This window comes from Felis catus, chromosome F2, assembly GCF_018350175.1.
Source record: "Felis catus isolate Fca126 chromosome F2, F.catus_Fca126_mat1.0, whole genome shotgun sequence".
Taxonomy (NCBI): Eukaryota; Metazoa; Chordata; class Mammalia; order Carnivora; family Felidae; genus Felis; species Felis catus.
Genome location: NC_058385.1, coordinates 66,879,603 through 66,897,809, shown reverse-complemented (window position 1 = coordinate 66,897,809; position 18,207 = coordinate 66,879,603). Strand labels below are relative to the sequence as shown.

General features: G+C 37.4%; 1 protein-coding gene across 1 annotated transcript in view; it reads right to left on the bottom strand.

The window, feature by feature from the left end:
- Nucleotides 1-5,019: 5,019 nt before the first annotated feature.
- Nucleotides 5,020-18,207, bottom strand: part of FAM91A1 (family with sequence similarity 91 member A1) — a 44,909-nt gene continuing 31,721 nt past the window's right edge. Inside the window, exons 19-24 of the mRNA XM_011291452.4 lie at nucleotides 16,507-16,579; nucleotides 13,538-13,687; nucleotides 11,483-11,587; nucleotides 10,856-10,979; nucleotides 9,283-9,352; nucleotides 5,020-7,962 (exon numbers count right to left, since the gene is read on the bottom strand). Coding sequence (XP_011289754.1) covers nucleotides 7,777-7,962; nucleotides 9,283-9,352; nucleotides 10,856-10,979; nucleotides 11,483-11,587; nucleotides 13,538-13,687; nucleotides 16,507-16,579 — 708 coding nt within the window. The 3' untranslated portion in view covers nucleotides 5,020-7,776. The remainder of the gene's footprint in view (nucleotides 7,963-9,282; nucleotides 9,353-10,855; nucleotides 10,980-11,482; nucleotides 11,588-13,537; nucleotides 13,688-16,506; nucleotides 16,580-18,207) is intronic.

The window sequence follows — 18,207 nt, the reverse complement described above, 5'->3', positions numbered from 1 at the left end:
ATCACAGATCACTATTACAAACATAATAATAATAAAAAGGTTGAAATACTGAGGCAATTACCAGAATATGACACAGGGACACAAAGCGAGCAAATGCCACTGGAAAAATAGTGCCGATACTTTCCTAACACAGTTGCCACAAACCTTCCTTCTGTAAAAAATGCAATTATCTGTGAAGCACAATCAAGTGGAGAGCAATAAAACAAGGTATGCCTCTACTATGTATAATAAATGCCCATAAGTTCAATAATTTAGATGAAATAGACCAATTCCTTGAAAGACACAAACTTCCAAAACTCAAGAAAGAAAGAAATAGCTAACCTGAATATATCTATTAAAGAAATTTAACTTATAGTTCAAAATCTTCCAAAGAAGAGAACTTTAGGCCCAGGTAGTTTCACTAGCAAATTCTACCAAAATCAGACTAATACAAAACCACAAAACAACATCCTTCAGGAATATGGATATAAAAATAATATTAGCCAATCAAATCCAGCAATAGATAGAAAGGGTAATCCATTGTGACCAAGTTGAATTCATACCAAGGATGTAAGGCTGATTAAAGATTCAAAAATTAATCTGTGGAATTCACCATAGAGAGTCTAAATAAAAACAAACCATATGATAGTGAAAACATATAAAATCCAACATCTATTCATGATTTAAAAAAAAAAAAAAAAAAAAAAAACACCTAAGTAGAACTAGAAAGGAACTTCTTTAACCTAATGGTCATCTATTTAAAAATCTATAGCTAAGGGGAGCCTGAGAGGCTCAGTGGGTTAAGCATTTGGCTTTGGCTCAGGTCATGATCTCACAGTTTGTGAGTTCTGAGCCCTTTATCGGGCCCTCTACTGCCCACAGAGCCCACTTTGGATCCTGTCCCCCACTCTGTCTGCCCCTCCCAAGCTCATTTTCTCTCTCTAAAATAAATACACATTAAAAAAACTTTTTAAAATAAAAAAATCTGTAGCTAACATCATACTTAATAGCTAGAGATGGAATGCTTTCCCCTAAGATGGGGGAGCAAGGGAAGGATGTCTGTTCTCACAATTCCTATTCAGTATCACACTGGTAGTCTTAAGCCAGTGAAATAATGCAAGAAAAAGAAATAAAAGGCATACATATTAGAAAGAATAAAATGTCTTTATTCATAGACAACATAATCATCTATGTAGAAAATCTTCAAGAATCTATTAAAAAATTCGCTAAGTGACCTTGGCAAGCCCAAAATGTACGTCAGTCATATTCCTATACATGAGTAATGAACGATTTCAAATTGAAATATTAAAAAACTTCCAACAGCACAAAAAAATGAAGTACTTATGAAGAAATCTAACAGAAGATGTAGTTCATGTCTGCCGAAACCTATAAAACAGTGACCAAAAAAGAAGTTCTAAATAAGTGGACAGATATTGATTAGGGTGTCCGTTCTCCACAGCTTGATTTATAGATTCAATAACACTTTGAATAAACCCCTGCAAGTTTGTGTGTAGACACTCACAAGCCGAGTTTAAAATTTATATGGAAAGGCAAAGAACTAAAAGAGCCAAAATCAATTTAAAAAAAAAAAAAAAGAACAAAGTTGGGGAAGACTCCTACTATCCAATTTCAGTGTGGCATTGGAAGGACAGACATTGATCAGTGCAGCAGAACAGAGAGCCCAGAAGCACACCCACACAAATGTCAACTGGTTTTTTAAAAACAGCTTTATTGAAGTATGACTTACATATAGTATAATTCACTTGTTTCAAGTGTACAATGCAATTATTTTTTGGTAACATTTCCAGCACTCCAGGAAGATGCTGTCTGCCCATTTGCACTCACTCCCCATTTCTACCTGTGGCAACGACCAATCTAGAGACCTATCAACTTACTTTTGATAAAGGTGTAATGGCAAGTCAATGAGGGAAGAAGTCTTCTCAAGAAATGGTGTTCTATGAACTGGATGTTCATGTGCAAAAACAAACCTTGACATACACCTCACCCCATATATTAAAATGAGCTCAACAGGGGTCAAAGACCTACACATAAGACTATAAAACTTTCAAAAGAAAACAGGAAACATCTGCATGACTTAGCATTCATGAGGAGTTTTTAGGTAACAGCACAGAAAGCACAAGCCCTTAAAAAAAAAAAAAAAAAAGTGGGGCGCCTGGGTGGCTTAGTCGGTTAAGCGGCCGACTTCGGCTCAGGTCATGATCTCGCGATCCATGAGTTCGAGCCCCGCGTCGGGCTCTGTGCTGACAGCTCAGAGCCTGGAGCCTGTTTCAGATTCTGTGTCTCCCTCTCTCTGACCCTCCCCTGTTCATGCTCTGTCTCTCCTTGTCTCAAAAATAAATAAAACGTTAAAAAAAAATTAAAAAAAAAAAAAGCTAGACCATGAAAATTAAAAACTTTTATTCTTGAACAGATACTATTAAGAGAATGAAAAGACAAGTCAGATTGGAAGAAAATATTTGCAAAACACATCTGACAAAGGAATTGTACTCAAAATAATATACTGAACTCTTAAAACTCAGCAAAACCCAATTTTTAAAATACGGACAACTGATCTGCACAGACCCTTCAGCAAAGAAGGCATATGGGTGGCAAGTAAGCATATGGAGACGGAGATGCTCAACATCATTTTTCCTCAGGGAAATGAGTATTTCAGCCACAAAGAGCTACCACTGCAACGGAAACTCTTATTCACCGCTGGCGGGGTGCAAAACTGCAATCATTTTGGAAGACAGGGTGGCAGTGTCTTTCTTATAAGATTAAACGTACACTTACCAAATGAGTTAGTTAACAAACCGACTCCCGGCAAACCAAATTATGTTTATTATGAAGAACCTGCACATGACCGTTAAATGATAAACACATCTTGATTCATCCACCCAGCAAAGTTCTCAGCAACAGAAGGGACGAGCTACTTATTGATTCACACGACACCATGAATTTAAAATGCATTCTGCATTGCTCTTACAAGAGGCCAGATTTAAAAAGCTATGAATTGCACAACCTATTTACTTGACATTCCAGGAAAAGCAAAATTATAGGAATGGAAAACAGATAAGTGGTTGTGAGGGGTGAGGTGGGGTGGGGTGGGGGCTGAGTACAAAGAGGAATTTTTAGGGTGATGGGACTGCTCTGGGTAGTACGGAGATGGTGGGTACATAATCACAAACTTGTCAAAGCTCATGCAGAGTGGACTTTATGGTGTGAAAAACCCAACAGGGATGTCAAGAGACCTCAAGTGGGGTGCACAGTGTGACAAGTAATCTGCTTCACGAACGTATGACATAACCTCAACGAAGAAAGTGGGAAATAAAGGGAGCTGAACTAAGTTACTATGGAAAGTAGTACTTTGAGCAGATACCGTAAAGCTAAGGACAAGACAAGGACTTGAGCCCCGAATTCCATTTGTTGGTCCATTTTTCTCACAGGGGTACAACTTAACTATTCTGAAACTACTTTTTAAGTATTCTAAGGTTCAACAAGCAAATAAATTGTAGATAAAGAAGTCAGGGTTCTCACTCTCAGGAAAAAAAGTTACAAATAAACATGGAGGCAAAACCTTATAGTGCTGGCTGAGTCAGTATAATTGAATGTTTAATATATATACAGACAGATCTAGAAATAATTACAGAGACGTGTACTGTACATTGGTCAGTATGCATATTTGTCATCTCTTAGCACATTTCACTGAAAAACCACAGCAGCAGTAGCAGTGAGCACATCCAACATCCAGATCTTTGTCTCTAAATACCATTCTCTAGAGATGCCTGGGTGCCTCAGTTGGTTAAGCGACCGACTTCAGCTCAGTTCAAAATCTCACAGTTTGTGGGTTCGAGCCCTGCGTCGGGGTCTGTGCTGACAGCTCAGAGCCTGGAGCCTGCTTCTGATTCTATGTCTTTCTCTCTCTCTCTGCTCCTCCTCAGCTCGCACTCTGTCTCTCTCTCAAAGATAAATAAACATTAAAAAAAAAAAAAAAATACTGTTCTCCAATGAAAGAAACGAGGGCTTCTTGGAGAAATAGCTAATTCTAGGAATGACACTCAGATAATACTTGGCAGTGCTAAAAGGTAAAAATATGGTCTTAGAAAAATAAGGGCATGTCAAAAGAATTTAGGAGCCAACCTCAAAGAGTCCCAAAGCTGAAATAATTCACCCAGTAAATTACAACGGTATTAGATTTTAATCTAAAGCAGAAAATAAACTGCCACAATCACATATTAATACAAAGTATCAAATGAATAGGAAAGAGGAACAAATTTTCTTTAAGAAAAATGCTAAATAATATATATACTGTCCCCTCCTCTTGACTGTGGGCTAGATTTAGTAATGCACTTCCAAAGGAAAAAAAAGTACGGAAAGTGAAAAAATACAGTGGAAAGACCCAGTGGGCACCAACCTAGCCAATGAAGGAATATCACCGGTAATACCCACTAACATCATGTACTTGATATTATACAGTGTAGAAGGGCACATCAACTCTGTGCTCTCCTTCCTGATAAAGCATAACCTCAAATCTACTCACAAGAAAACATCCGACAAACCCACATTAAGGATCATTGTACAAAATGACTCATCAGTACCGTTCACAGTGTCAAGGTCTTGAAAGACTAACTGTCACAGACTGGAAGAGACAAAGGAGGCATTAACGACTAAATAAATGAATGCAGTGTGGTGTCCTGGGCTGCTCCTAGAACAGCAGAAAGACATTAGTGGAAAACAGAAACCAAATAAAGTCCGTAGTAGACATAGTTAACAGAACTGTCCCAAGGTTAATTTCTGAATTTTGACAAATAAATGCCAAAGTTTACACAAGGTGTTAACTCTAAGGGAAGCGTGGGGAAGGGTAGAAGAAACATCTCTGGACTCTCTGCAACTTTCCTATAAATCTGAAATTATTCTAAAGTGAAAAGGTCATTAAAAAAACATGTAGGAAAGCCACAGCACTGAAAGCGTTTAGTATTGAGGTGCTGTATTTAATACTGAGAAAGGGACTTACAGATTATATACACATGTCCACAGTAATTTGATCAACACCACAGTTTATTGTAAACATATTATACGGTGTCAATAATCAAATTGACAACACTTTATACATTTTGTTGTATAATATTAACATCATACCAGAAAACAGTCCACTGTACTCACTTACAGTTTTGGTACTTTAAGAAATTTAAATACAAACTGTATTTGAAACACTGAACATAAAATAGAAACATGAATGGCAGAGAGTATTGAATACATCAAGTAAAAGAAAAGTGATACTCCCCCCCAAGAAACAAATACAAAATCATCTGATTACATACTTAAAATGAAAGAAAGAAAGGAATCAAGAAAACCTGGTATGTTTGTAAATGACATAAAGTTGTATTTCTTTAGACCCACCTGAGAGGTTAATCTGGACCATGCTAAATTCTATGTCCTCTGTGACTTCGTTTTCTCTTGGTTTCTAAAGAACGTTTCCCATGGTTTAAGCTACATTAAGGGGGGAATCGAATGGGGAGGTAGCACAAAGCCAAATGAAATTACTTTAGAATTCTTTCATAAGTCTTCTTTGGCAAATAATAAAGTCTGTATTTAAAATTTAACATGTTGCTGAACTGGATCAAAACTTGTAAGATTTAGGAGACACATCTTTACGTGAGTTAACATGTGAATGAAACAAAGCCAAGTTCATAAAGCAAAGCACAAAAGCAGCTTTCACATTTTACTAACAGCTCTACAAAGCAGATTCTCCCTCCTTAAACATATGAGAGGTTTCCAGCTGGGAATCAGAACTTTCTCCATTCACCGGAGACACCAGAGTTGTCCACATGTTTTCCAGTATTTTCCCTAAAATTCATGATCACTGTTAGGTTCTATTTCTTCCTCTATTATCTCTCAAAGGTAATATAGCAGCAAATCACTCCCATATTTTAAGTTTTCAATTAACCACCAACTGGGTTCACTGCCAACAACTACAAATTATTCGATTCTTTATTAGTGTACATGTCATTACAGTAGGCTTAGATTGTTAATACAGGAATAAATAAAATAACTACAGTTAATATAAACAAAGCAAATGAAAATGAGATTAAAGAGCCCTGATCAAATGAAATACTTACAACTTTCAGTTGAAAAACTGTAAGTTACATACATACCTAATAGCACTAGGAATGTACAATATCAATTATTGGAAAAATAAATGAGTGATTCACAGTCATAAGAAATTATTTTAATATTAGTATGTATTTTTCCTTTTCTGGACAAACATTTATTAACATACACTTGATTTCTACCTCATATAAGACAAAGTAGAAAACTAAACGTTACTGCACTTACCCCAAACACAGCACTGACCGTGTGCCACAGGTAACCGGCTCCAAGATATTCGATTCTATAGGTAGGCCATGGTACTGAATGCATGGTTATGTTAACAGTTTTAAGAAAGGCATATATTTCCAGAAGTATGTTAAATACACAAATATCAGTTCTATAAATGACAAAAAATTATCAGCAAAAATGTTTAGGTTATAACATTCCCAAATTTTCTAATGCTTTAAGTGTTTTTAGATATATGTTGTTTGACCAGTTAGTTTGGTTACAGTTTTAAACAAGCAAACCGTTATCCTATGAGAAGAGCTACACTAAACTAGAACACTGCACAAACTTCCCAAGGAAGGTAACTTAAAAAATCTAGAAAGTGATTCCAATTATTCTAATTAACATTTGAGATCTAAAAGAATTAATGATTCGAGAAACATTTTGAAATTGCTCAATTTTTCTTTATCAGTCCCTCCAAAACTATTCACATAAATTTAAGGTCCAGATTGCCTAAGAATGTCTTCAAAGTAGGTTTATCACCAAATGTTTTGATCAGAAGACATATAGCCTTAATGCCTCTAAATATGTAATTCTAACCTAAAATCACAATCCTTGGTTTTTAAACACCAAATTCGATTTCATAACAATTCATTGGTAAAGCTACTAAACAAAAAATAAATGAGGGTAAAAACGTGCAGCAGCCACAGTTACAACAGTGGAAAACAAATTCTATTTTTCCATAAAGACTCTATGAAAATATAAAGCCCAAAGTGAGTGACGACAGAAGTCCACATATAAATGTTGTTTAAAAATAGAATGTTTTCCAAAGCTTCTCATGAGATGTCAATGTATAGTCAGAGTCTGAGTTAAGACCTTATAAATCAAGGTTAAGTTATACATAACTATGCTGATTTACATACCTTCAACAATGTTCAACTCATATACATAATTTACAGACATCCACAGAAATTCTTAATGCCCCATCATATCATCTCTCAAAACTGGATGTTTATTGTTTTATAGTTTTGCTACTTTTAAGTACCAAGAAGCCTTTTCAGGGGAAGAGTTCCACCTCTTCCTGTGATCCCCTAAAGAGTAGGTAACAAAATATAAAATTAAACAAGATTTATGTTTGATAAACTAACATATAAAATTACCACTGCAATATTCATAGTGACTGCTTATAAACGTAACAGTCATCATAAAGCCTATAAAGTATATCCTCAGTTTTATAAAAGAAATGCAGATTGTCTCAAGGTAAAAAATACAGTGCAGGCTGCTAAAAAGCTCTTTGTTGCATTAGGAGGTGCAATAATGAGGAAAACTTGAGAAAACATGAACATGTTCCCCAATCTCTTCACATCAGTTAAGCATGAAGTGCACTGTAGCAGCAGGGTGCTTCTTAGTGGCGGGCACTATAAAGCTACGTTAAGAAAAAAAAAAAGGCAGGAAGTGTGAGCAATGCATGGTGGAACGAAATTATTGCAAATGGAGATTAGCAACAAGAAGTGAGGAAGGTGACCGTCCACTCCACTCTGATAAGACACCATCTTTAAATATTAAGTTCTTTGCAGGAAGCGGAACTCCCGTGTCGGCACAGGAGGACTGTGAAGGCACACTGGAAAAGCTGGCCTCTGTGTGAACATCCAGTGTGGAAGCACCTTCCTAGAAGACCAAGGAAGAGAAAAAATCCCATATTCGACACTTTACCAAACCACTGAACATAGCTAGTTACAAATACAGACTTTGCCCAAGAAATGTTTCTGGGATGCAAAGCACTGTGGGAGATGCCAAGATCTACGTCACAATCCCCAATAATCAATCAGGGGAATTACTGTACGCGGTAATGACTGACACAAGTCACACCACGATAAGCGCTTAGAAATAAACAAAAATAGGCTAGGAGGCCAGAGGACAAGAAAAAAGTTAATTCTTCAACAATCTCTAAAAACCCCTCACGTGACATTAAGCACCCAGAACACTCCATGCTCCCAAGGCTCTCAGACTCCCGTACACTTAGCACAGACCTCTCCCCAGGACTCCAGGCTCAAACATGCACCGAGCTGACATCTGCTCCTGGATGTTTCGCCACACGTTCCACACTTACCATGTCCATGACCTTAATTCTCCAATTCCTCGCCAGCCTTCCCTACTCCACACACGAAGCTAGTCCAGAAACAGGAGACTCGTTCTTGAGTCTTCCCTTCCTCACCACACCCTCAATCTTTTCCTCACATTGAGTTAATCAGGTCAATCCGTCTACATCCAACGTGTATCCCAAACTGCTTGATACAGTCAACAGAGCCCGCCACCCAGTCTGGGCCAGTGGTTTCCAAAGTGGGGTACTCACTCCAAAGCAGGGCACGGGACTGTAAAAATCTTACAAATGCTCTATCGACTACTACATCCTTACAAAATTTCTATTTTTGTGTATGTTTTATAATATCATTTGTTGATATAACAGTATATATGTGCAATCAACCTTTATTATGGATACATGCAAACTTTGGGGCTATTTTTAATGAAAAGGGGAGCTCAGCTACCAAAAATTCTCACCTGGGCTATTATAACATTCTCTGAACTAGTCTTGCTTTTATGCTTGTCCCTTTTTCATCTGCTTTCTGAACAGTAACTAATTTTTTAAACAGGCAATCAGAAATAATGTCATTCCTATTTAAAAGTCTTTAACAACTGGGGCGCCTGGGTGGCCCAGTTGGTTGAGCATCTGACTTTGGCTCAGGTCATGATCTCACAGTTCATGAGTTCAAGCCCCGCATCCAGCTGCTGCTGTCAGCACAGAGCCTGCTTTGGATCCTCTGTCCACCCCCCACCCTCTTCTGCCCCTCCCCCGCTCGCACGCCCCATCAGTTAAAAGTCTTTAAATAACATCACTTTGCACTCTTTGCGCTTGAGCATGACATGGAACTGCTCTGCATCCTATAAAGCTCTATGCAAATACCATTTGGATTTTTTGGGTTTTGTTACCTGGAATGAGTGAACAAAGTTAAGGACTTGTAGAGAGAGTTTTCTACTGGAATGTAAGAGGTTCTGAAGGCTGAAAAAAAGGGAAATTTTAAGACAAATATAATTTTAATGGCAAGAACTAATATCTCACAATAATTTCAGCAATTTAAATGCATTTATATGTGTAAATACATTCTGATTAATCACATAAAAAATTAAAACATTTTTCAGTAGTTCTCATCCGTGAAATTTCTGCCAGTTTTAAGACTAAGGAGTTTAACAGTGCATAAAAAGACCATTCTGAAATAAAAAACCATGTATAAAACGAAAACTGAGAAGTTATTGTCAGGAAGAGTTTAAACTATTAGCAAATATAAATGTTAAATGAAAGAAAATTTTTTAAACGAAAATTCAGGCAGGAATGACAATTATGATACAAACTTCAAATACCCAATGTAATTTTAAAATACATCCTGATTGGGGCGCCTGGGTGGTGCAGTCGGTTAAGCGTCCGACTTCAGCCAGGTCACGATCTCGCAGTCCGTGAGTTCGAGCCCCGCGTCAGGCTCTGGGCTGATGGCTCAGAGCCTGGAGCCTGTTTCCGATTCTGTCTCCCTCTCTCTGCCCCTCCCCCGTTCATGCTCTGTCTCTCTCTGTCCCAAAAAAAATAAATAAATGTTGAAAAAAAAAAAATTTTTTTTAAATACATCCTGATAAAAAGCCTGACAGATTTAATACACATCAACCCACCTAAATCAAATATTTTTCAAATATGTAAACTGGTAACAATCATGGTGGCCATCTTTAAAGCTGTTATTAGTGTTTCTACTTTTTTACTCATGTATGTTACTTTCAGAGAACTGCTGAAATTATTTGTTGACTGAGCACTTTTAATCTTCTGATAAACTATATTAAGCCAATTAAATGAATTACTTCTACAACTTTGTTTTCTAAAAGAAGTCAAGGAGACCTGTGGACATCAGCTCTCTCAGCCACCCTACCAAGACAATGAGATTGAGGAATATTCCCATATGCTCCAAAGTCGCAGAACTTTCACAACACTGCCTCTTAGCAATTGCTCCCAACAGATCAGAGTAGGCATGGGAAACAAAACCTACATACCATCTCTGAGAAGTAATACGTGCTCATTTTAGAAAACATGGAAATCTGAACAAAATTTAGAAATTCAGCTATAATTCCACCATAATAGATAACCACTATTTACATGACATAATTTGAACGTGTGTTTGCTAAGAGTGACAGAAGTGCACAAGGGAAATGTTCTAGACACATACATATTACAAACACTAGGTTTATCATCTCATAGACCTCGCCAGACCTGGTAATTAAGTTAACATAACTAAAATTAACCAAAACATGTGTCCCAAATGTTTGCATAAGTCAGATTTTTGAGGTGCTGAAGTTTAATTTTGAAAAATATAGCAAAATCCTTAATTAGCAATCTCTATTCAATCAACAAATATATTCAAGGCAATTACCATGCTCCTGTGTGAAATAAAAGAAAATAAGATGTAACAACTGAGAGCCTAGAAGTCTCACAAATGAAAAGATGACAATGAATATAAACCCTCACCTCTCTTTTCTGCAAAGGCCATGTGTCGCAATTTTTCTACAAACTTTCCGGTTTAATTCAGAACTAAACAATGGAATTCCAAAGCACAGCTCAAGAGGAACCCAATCCGCTTCTGTTGTGGCAGCTACAAAGGGCACACAGCTGTTAGTCACATAGGTAGTCACATATATTATGACTGGCCAGGGTTTAACTGAGGCTCATAAATTTTCAGATTCCTCCTACCCCCGCGGTATCCAGCAATGGGCTTAACAGGGGAGAGGATTCAGAGAGGTCAGTGAATCTCTGAAACAGGAAAGAATCTTTCTTGAGTATGTACGTGCTTCTGGGGAGAAGGTACAAAGCTTTCATCAGATGTTCAAAATGGTCTTTTCCCCCCAAAAAAGATATCATAAGACAACTACAGGATGAAAGAATTTAACATAGGAAAAACGCAACTGAAGTCATTCTCAGATCATGTTTTTATAATACTTTAATTGTTACTCTAAACATAAAAAAATGTTTCCTGGTAAATGCTTACTAAAAGGCCCACTGTGGATAAATAGAGCAGACAAATGCCATCCAAATGATGTAACAGAAGAGTTAAACCAGAAACTAGTCTAAAGCTACAAATTAATTCTTAAGCCTTACCAGAGTTGTGTTTTGTTGCCGAGTCTAGAGGTGCTTCCTCAATGACCATTTCAAATGACTCTGTGCTCCCATTTACATCTGAGCCAGAAGCCAAATCAGGGTCTCCTTGTAATTAAAGGACATACACAATGTTAGGGTTTAGTAGTCGGCACAAGTCGTCAGTAAATCGGTTCTAACGGAAGAGAAGACTCCAGCAACAGGAATGACAATGGAGAATAATGAACAGTCTTCAGCCTAAAGCAGTTCCCAAGGAGGGGGCAATTTTGTCCCCCAAGAGACCTCTGACGATGTCTGGAGACCTATGCGGTTGTCGTGAATGGGGACAGGGATGCTACTGATATCTAGGGATGCTAAACATCCTACAACGCACAGGACAGCCCTCCAAAACAAACAATTATCCCGCTCAAAATATAAATGGTGCTGAGGTTGTAAAACCCTGGCCAAAGGAAACAAGGACTCAAAAGGCAGAACATGAGTTTATTAGACTTTCACTTAGATCTTTCCCAAAGTCGCTTCTATCCCCATGGAAATATGCAATCTGATTATGTTATTCCTCTTCAAAATTCTTTGACTCTTCGTATCTTCCAGCACTGAAGATCCTCCAAGATCTCCTGATCTTACCAACTTCTTTACTCTCGTTTTCTACTACTTTCCAACAAATTCTTTCTTTTTGCCAAGATGAGCTTACTCTACTGCTTGATTCCCTCTGCCTGAAAGGCTGCTACCCTCCAAATACACAGCAACCATCTTTTACGTATCCAAATCCTCACTTTTCAAGACTTACTTCAAGCTTTACCTGCTCTAAGAGGCCTTTTCTGATAGCTCAGTTGGCCTGAGATATGCCTTCTCGGCCCTACATCAGCACATGGAGCTGATGCCAAGCTTTGGCACAGATTTTAACACTATGTGGCAGGCTGACTCACTTGCTTGTCTCCCTTTCTAGGGTTTCATTCCTTAGGTCTTACTAATTTCTATCTTTCTAGCACCTCAGCAGGTACTCCATAAATGCTGGTGGAATGAAAAAATAAAACATGGAAATGCCCCTGTGATACGTGACAGTCAACTGTTAAAATTTACTCCTATCTTCTGGCCAAAGGTAAAGGATATTTGGGGTGGATATTTAACACAGAGGGAGCCAATCCGATCCACTGGATGGCTAGCACATCAATCATATCTACTCAGGATTGCACACTAAGAGGCTCAGGGAATATAGTCAATCAACGACAGACGTTTGAATTGAAAGGTTTTCTAGAATCATGGACCAGAGCTGGCACTATGGCCACCAAAGCCACATACAAGCCAAAACTAGGCCAGAGTGGAAACAATCAGTGAGCATGAGAAGGTGACATGCAAATAAATTCTTTAATTAAAAAAGTAAAGGAAAACTAACTGTTGTCAATATGCAAGATGGGCTGGAGACAGAGGAGAATGAGGCCAGGAAGGCTAGGCAGGAAATGGCTGCAGTGATTCAGGATTACAGTATTGAGACGCAGGTTAGAAGGACAGTTACAGAGAATTTCAAAAGAAATGAGAAGAGAAGAAAGGATATGAGAGACACTTCTAAAGACTAATTCCCCAGAACGTGGAAACAAAGTGGACAGCGTGAAAAAAGAAGGAAGAGGCAAAGACAAGATTTTAGGCCTGGGTCATTGAGACAGTGGTGCCTTTGACAGAAAAAGAAAGGCTGAATGGGAAAAAAAACCCTGTTAATTCTACTTTGGAAACCTCTTTACAAAGAGACTCAAGTTCTGAAGCCATCACTTCACAGAGGAACTTAATTTAAAGCCTATTACTGCAGAGCCAACAGTAAAGAAAGGGCTAAAACCTAAAAACCACTCCGTACTCTAACCCCAGGTCAGTACTTCTGTATTTTCTCCATCTGAACAACTGATATTAGTCCAAATGATGTCACAGAATATCTTCTCACCTTAGTGAAAAAACACTAAGTATTACATAATTCAACATCCCCACAAGAGTCCCTGCTTCTTAAAATACTAAGATTGCAATAAACTCAGTACAACCACCTTAATTCAGAGAACCCAACCACTGGCTGACCTCTCTCATCAGAAGCGTCACTGAGTTTTCTGTGTGCAAGGCGGCTCGAAGCATTCAACACGGTGACATATCCACAAAAATGCTGCAGATCCACTTTGTTCCTTAATATCTGCAAGGCTTTATGAACACTCATGTTGACGCGAGTGAACTCTAAGAACAAAGAGGTGACATTACACTGTAAGTACAGTTTTGTAACATAAAACAACATCAAAAATGTAAATATACCTTTATTGAACAATTCTTAGAACTCCTTTTATACTTGAATCTATCAACACTGATTCCAACAAAAACCTACTTGTGAATGGAAAAACCTGGCATACACAGATTTATTTATAGCCTCCAGGAGGCATTTACGGTATCAGAACAAACTAGTGCTAAGCAAGCAAACAGGGCCCGGTCAGGGGCGCCTGGGTGGCTCAGTTGGTTGAGTGTCCAACTTCAGCTCAGGTCATGATCTCACAGTTCGTGGGTTCAAGTCTCACATCAGGCTCTGTGCTGATAGCACAGAGCCTGGAACCTGCTTCAGATTCTGTGTCTCCCTCCCACTCATGCTCTGCCTCTCTCTCTCAAAAACAAATAAACATTAAAAAAAATATATTTTTTTAATAAAAAAATAAAATAAAAAATTGGGCTGGTCAGTGGCAAATTCTCTAGACTTCTCTTCGTGGTTCTATTCTGCCTCAAATGCTTCCTTGTTGGGCTTCTATGTACTACATACACATTACATTTTTGAAATGTATTAAATACACATTATGTTTTTGAAAACCTTTTTAAAGTAAAATTATTCCTATTTAGACAAAAGCCAAAAAGGACTTGAAATTATATCCTTAATAAATTATTCAAATACCAGTGCAAGTTTTATAAATACATGAACTTCTATAACAGAAATATGCTCTATACTCAGATATGAAGATTCTTTTATAATTCACACAATCTCTCAAGGCAAGAGAGCTATTAATCAGTTTTTGAGATTTTGTATAAATTTTAAGATCCTGTTGTCACTAGCCTGTATCTTCAGGTGAACTAATATTTTTCCACAGAATTTATTTTTGTAAAATATTTTTGAGAGAGACAGAGAGAGAGAGAGAGAGAGAGAGAGAGAGAATGGGAATGTGTGCAAACAAGGGAGGAGCAGAGAGAGAGAGGGAGACGGAGGGTCGGAAGCAGGCTTTGAACTCTCAGTGCAGCCTGATGTGGGGCTCGAACTCACGAACCATGAGATCATGACCTAAGCCGAGGTCGGATGCTTAATCGACTGAACCACCTAGGCGCCCCTCCACAGAATTTATAAAGTATCAGAGGATTAAATAGCAAAGTTTAATTGCAGAGAAGTACTTATTGAAAAGGGGCTATTTTTTTGGAAGAGAAACTCTTCTCTAAACTTTGTACACATTTATTCACAACAGGCAAGAGAGAGAACTTAATTTCAAACATGAGGCTTCCGCAGTCTGGCTATGTGAAAAGGAAAAAGATATTTTAAAAATCTTCCTTTCCCTCACTCTATTATTTTGGGAGAACATTAAGTTCTTATATAAACTAACAAAAATTAGATTACTTGAACCATTCACTGCTCTCTAAAAATTCAAGCAAGATGGCTCTAAGAACCAGAAAAATAAGATTATACAACAGCAATTTTACATGGAGTAGTGCTATATAGATATATGTTAAGTTTTAATCGTATTATTTTTCTTTTGAACATATATACCTTCCTAATATTTGACAGAGAAAGGGTCATCTCCTATATTAAACAAAAGGAAGAATAAATTTGCTTTTAACAGATATTCTCTGAACATCTTATACCAAATGTACTTAGTTCACATCCAATTCTAGAAAGAGAACACTTTAAACGGGTTTTCCCCCTGCCCTTGATTCTAACTAGCTTTATTTAGTTCAAACTCTATAATCCACTCAAATCCTAATTGCAAAAAGTAATATTTAACAACAAAATCAAATGCTGAAAGAGGAAATACATGCAGGTACTCTGTAAACCGTAAAGTATTATACACCCATATTCAATGGCATGTATTTCTAAATCACCTAAAAAAGCTCCTGGGTTGGAAGAGGGAGGCAAATAGTATGTAACACTGGGAAAGAAAAAATTGGCTTTCTAAGGTAAAAAAATTCCCTATGAATTCTTCTCCCCCAGCCTCCAAATAAACAAAAGAAAAGTAAAAGGCTAAACAGAGAGGAAAATCTAGTCTTTCACCTAAACAGAGACCTACTGATTCTCTTCATCTCCAAGGCAAACTAGTATTCCTTCAAAGATCCTAAATAAGTTTTATTCTACTAGTTCTTTATGGGAAAAGGCACATGACAGAAAACTACCTTTGCTGTTGGGATGAGCACTGGGTGTTGTATGTAAGCGATAAACCACAGGAATCTACCCCAAAAACCAAGAGCACACTTTATACATTGTATGTTAGCCAATTTGCCAATAAACTATAATAAAAAGAAAGAAAGAAAGAAAGAAAGAAAGAAAGAAAGAAAGAAAGAAAGAAAGAAAGAAAGAAAGAAAAGAAAGAAAGAAAGAAAAGAAAAGAAAAGAAAAGAAAAGAAAAGAAAAGAAAAGAAAAGAAAAGAAAAGAAAGAAAACTACCTTTGCCAATACTCTTTAAAAGTGGCAATGATAAAACTACGGTGTCTAGGTGGCCCAGTAAGTTGAGTGTCTGACTTCGGTTCGGGTCATGATCTCATGGTTCATGGGTTCCAGCCCCACCGTCAGGCTCTGTGCTGACAACTCAGAGCCTGAGACCTTTCGATTCTGTGTCTCCCTCTCTCTCTGCCCCTCCCCAACTTATGGGCCTGAGCTTTCTCTCTCTCTCTCAAAAATTAATGAACATTAAAAAAAAATTTTTTTTAAAGACCCTTGAACTCAAAGTTTTAAGAATTCACTTCCTGCTATGTTTTCTACCAAACTGTTGACAAAGATTAATGATAAAGAACTCAGATATAATTTAAAAGCAAGATACCTCCTTGTAGTTCTGTTTCATCAAATGGAAAAGGTATGTGGACAGTTTCTCCTATCCCATGCAAACCATGTCCCTAAACATGAAGAAACACAGTTGAAAGTTATACAAGAAATCTGTATTTCCAGTAACAGATAGTCAAACAATAAATAAGACTGTGCCATGTGATGGCATATTCTACACTAACATACCATCAAAAATCTTTCAACAATTTTTAATTTTTCTCAGCAAGCAAAGACCTTAAGTGTGTATTAACTTATAGGACAATGTGTCTCTACATGAGTGTACGGCTAACGATAAAGAGAGGCCGACTGAACAGGTACATCAGGTGTGAGACAACTGAAGACTGAAATCAGGCACACTCATACAAGGGTTAGCTGCAGGTCCGAGAGAGGAAAAGTGGTGAAGGAATCCCATCATCAGTCACCTGGCATATCATGAACTAGGAATGCAAAACTCAAACACCTGTACTCAGTGACATATTCAAAATTATATGATTATGAATGCCCCCAACTGGGGTTAAACAAATCAACGTATGTATTTTCAATGCAGCTACCAGAAAAAAAAAAAAAAAGGAAGCTCCCTATGAACGGAAATGGAAAGGTCTCCAGTTGCTAAGTGAAAAAAGCATGGGGATATAGCACTGTGTGTTGGCTTGCATCTGCATAAAGAAATTCTAAAAGAGTACCGCAGAAACTAAAAATGTATCTGATTAGGAAAAGAAATGGGGAGAACTGTGAAGATAGTGTTGGAAGGGTGGTGATACTTTCCTCCAAGCATCTTTTAACAGTGTTTTATTTCTGAATCATGCGAAGGTTCTATCAACTCAAAAACTGAATTAAAAAAATCTGAGTCTAACCACCCCACTCCCATGCTACAAATAATAATTTAGTTTTATCTATTACTTTCAATTAATGTTCATTTGAATTTTGTTAGTTTTAAAGCGTTCTTTTTTTTTTTTTAATTTAAATCCCCAGGTTTATTTTGGTTTTATAACTGTTTAAGAATAAGAATAAAGAACTTAATTTTATGTTTATGTGTATTTAGTATCGCTACAAGAGAAAATTTAACACTGGGGATCTATACATTTTTCCACTGAAAAAACCCTTTGCATTATTTAAACTCAAAGTACTCTGATACAAAAGAAAAAAAATTATTTCAGAGAAAAACTGCACTCATTTCAATGGTGCGTATGACAACCCGAATGTATTTCTTCTGGCGGCCCACTTTTACCTCATCAGTACCATTATGATTTATACCCCAATCAAGGCTGTTATAATGAAAGCGTGGTTTTAATCAAAATTGTGTTTTAAGTTCCAGCAAGATGAATTTCTCCCATAAAACTTAAAATAAAAGAGGCATTCTTTTTTAGCAAAAACAAAACTCCTCATAAACACGTTAAAACTGGGCCACATCTGCTACCACTACCGCCACACGGCTAACGCCTTCTGGGACCGTCCCATGTGCTGGGCACAGGTACAGGCATTTTATGTAGATGGTGCAATTCGCTCATTCATTTCAACGACCTTAGGAACCATTATCTTTAGTTTGCAGGTGAAGGAATTCAAGATTATTTAATTTGCCCAAGATTCCTAATAAATGATGGAATCAAGATTTTAACTTAGGCAGACTGACTCGAGCCCACGTCTCACCCATCCTATGAGGTCATCTGCCACCACTACCCCTGCTAGGTGTCCCCCCTGC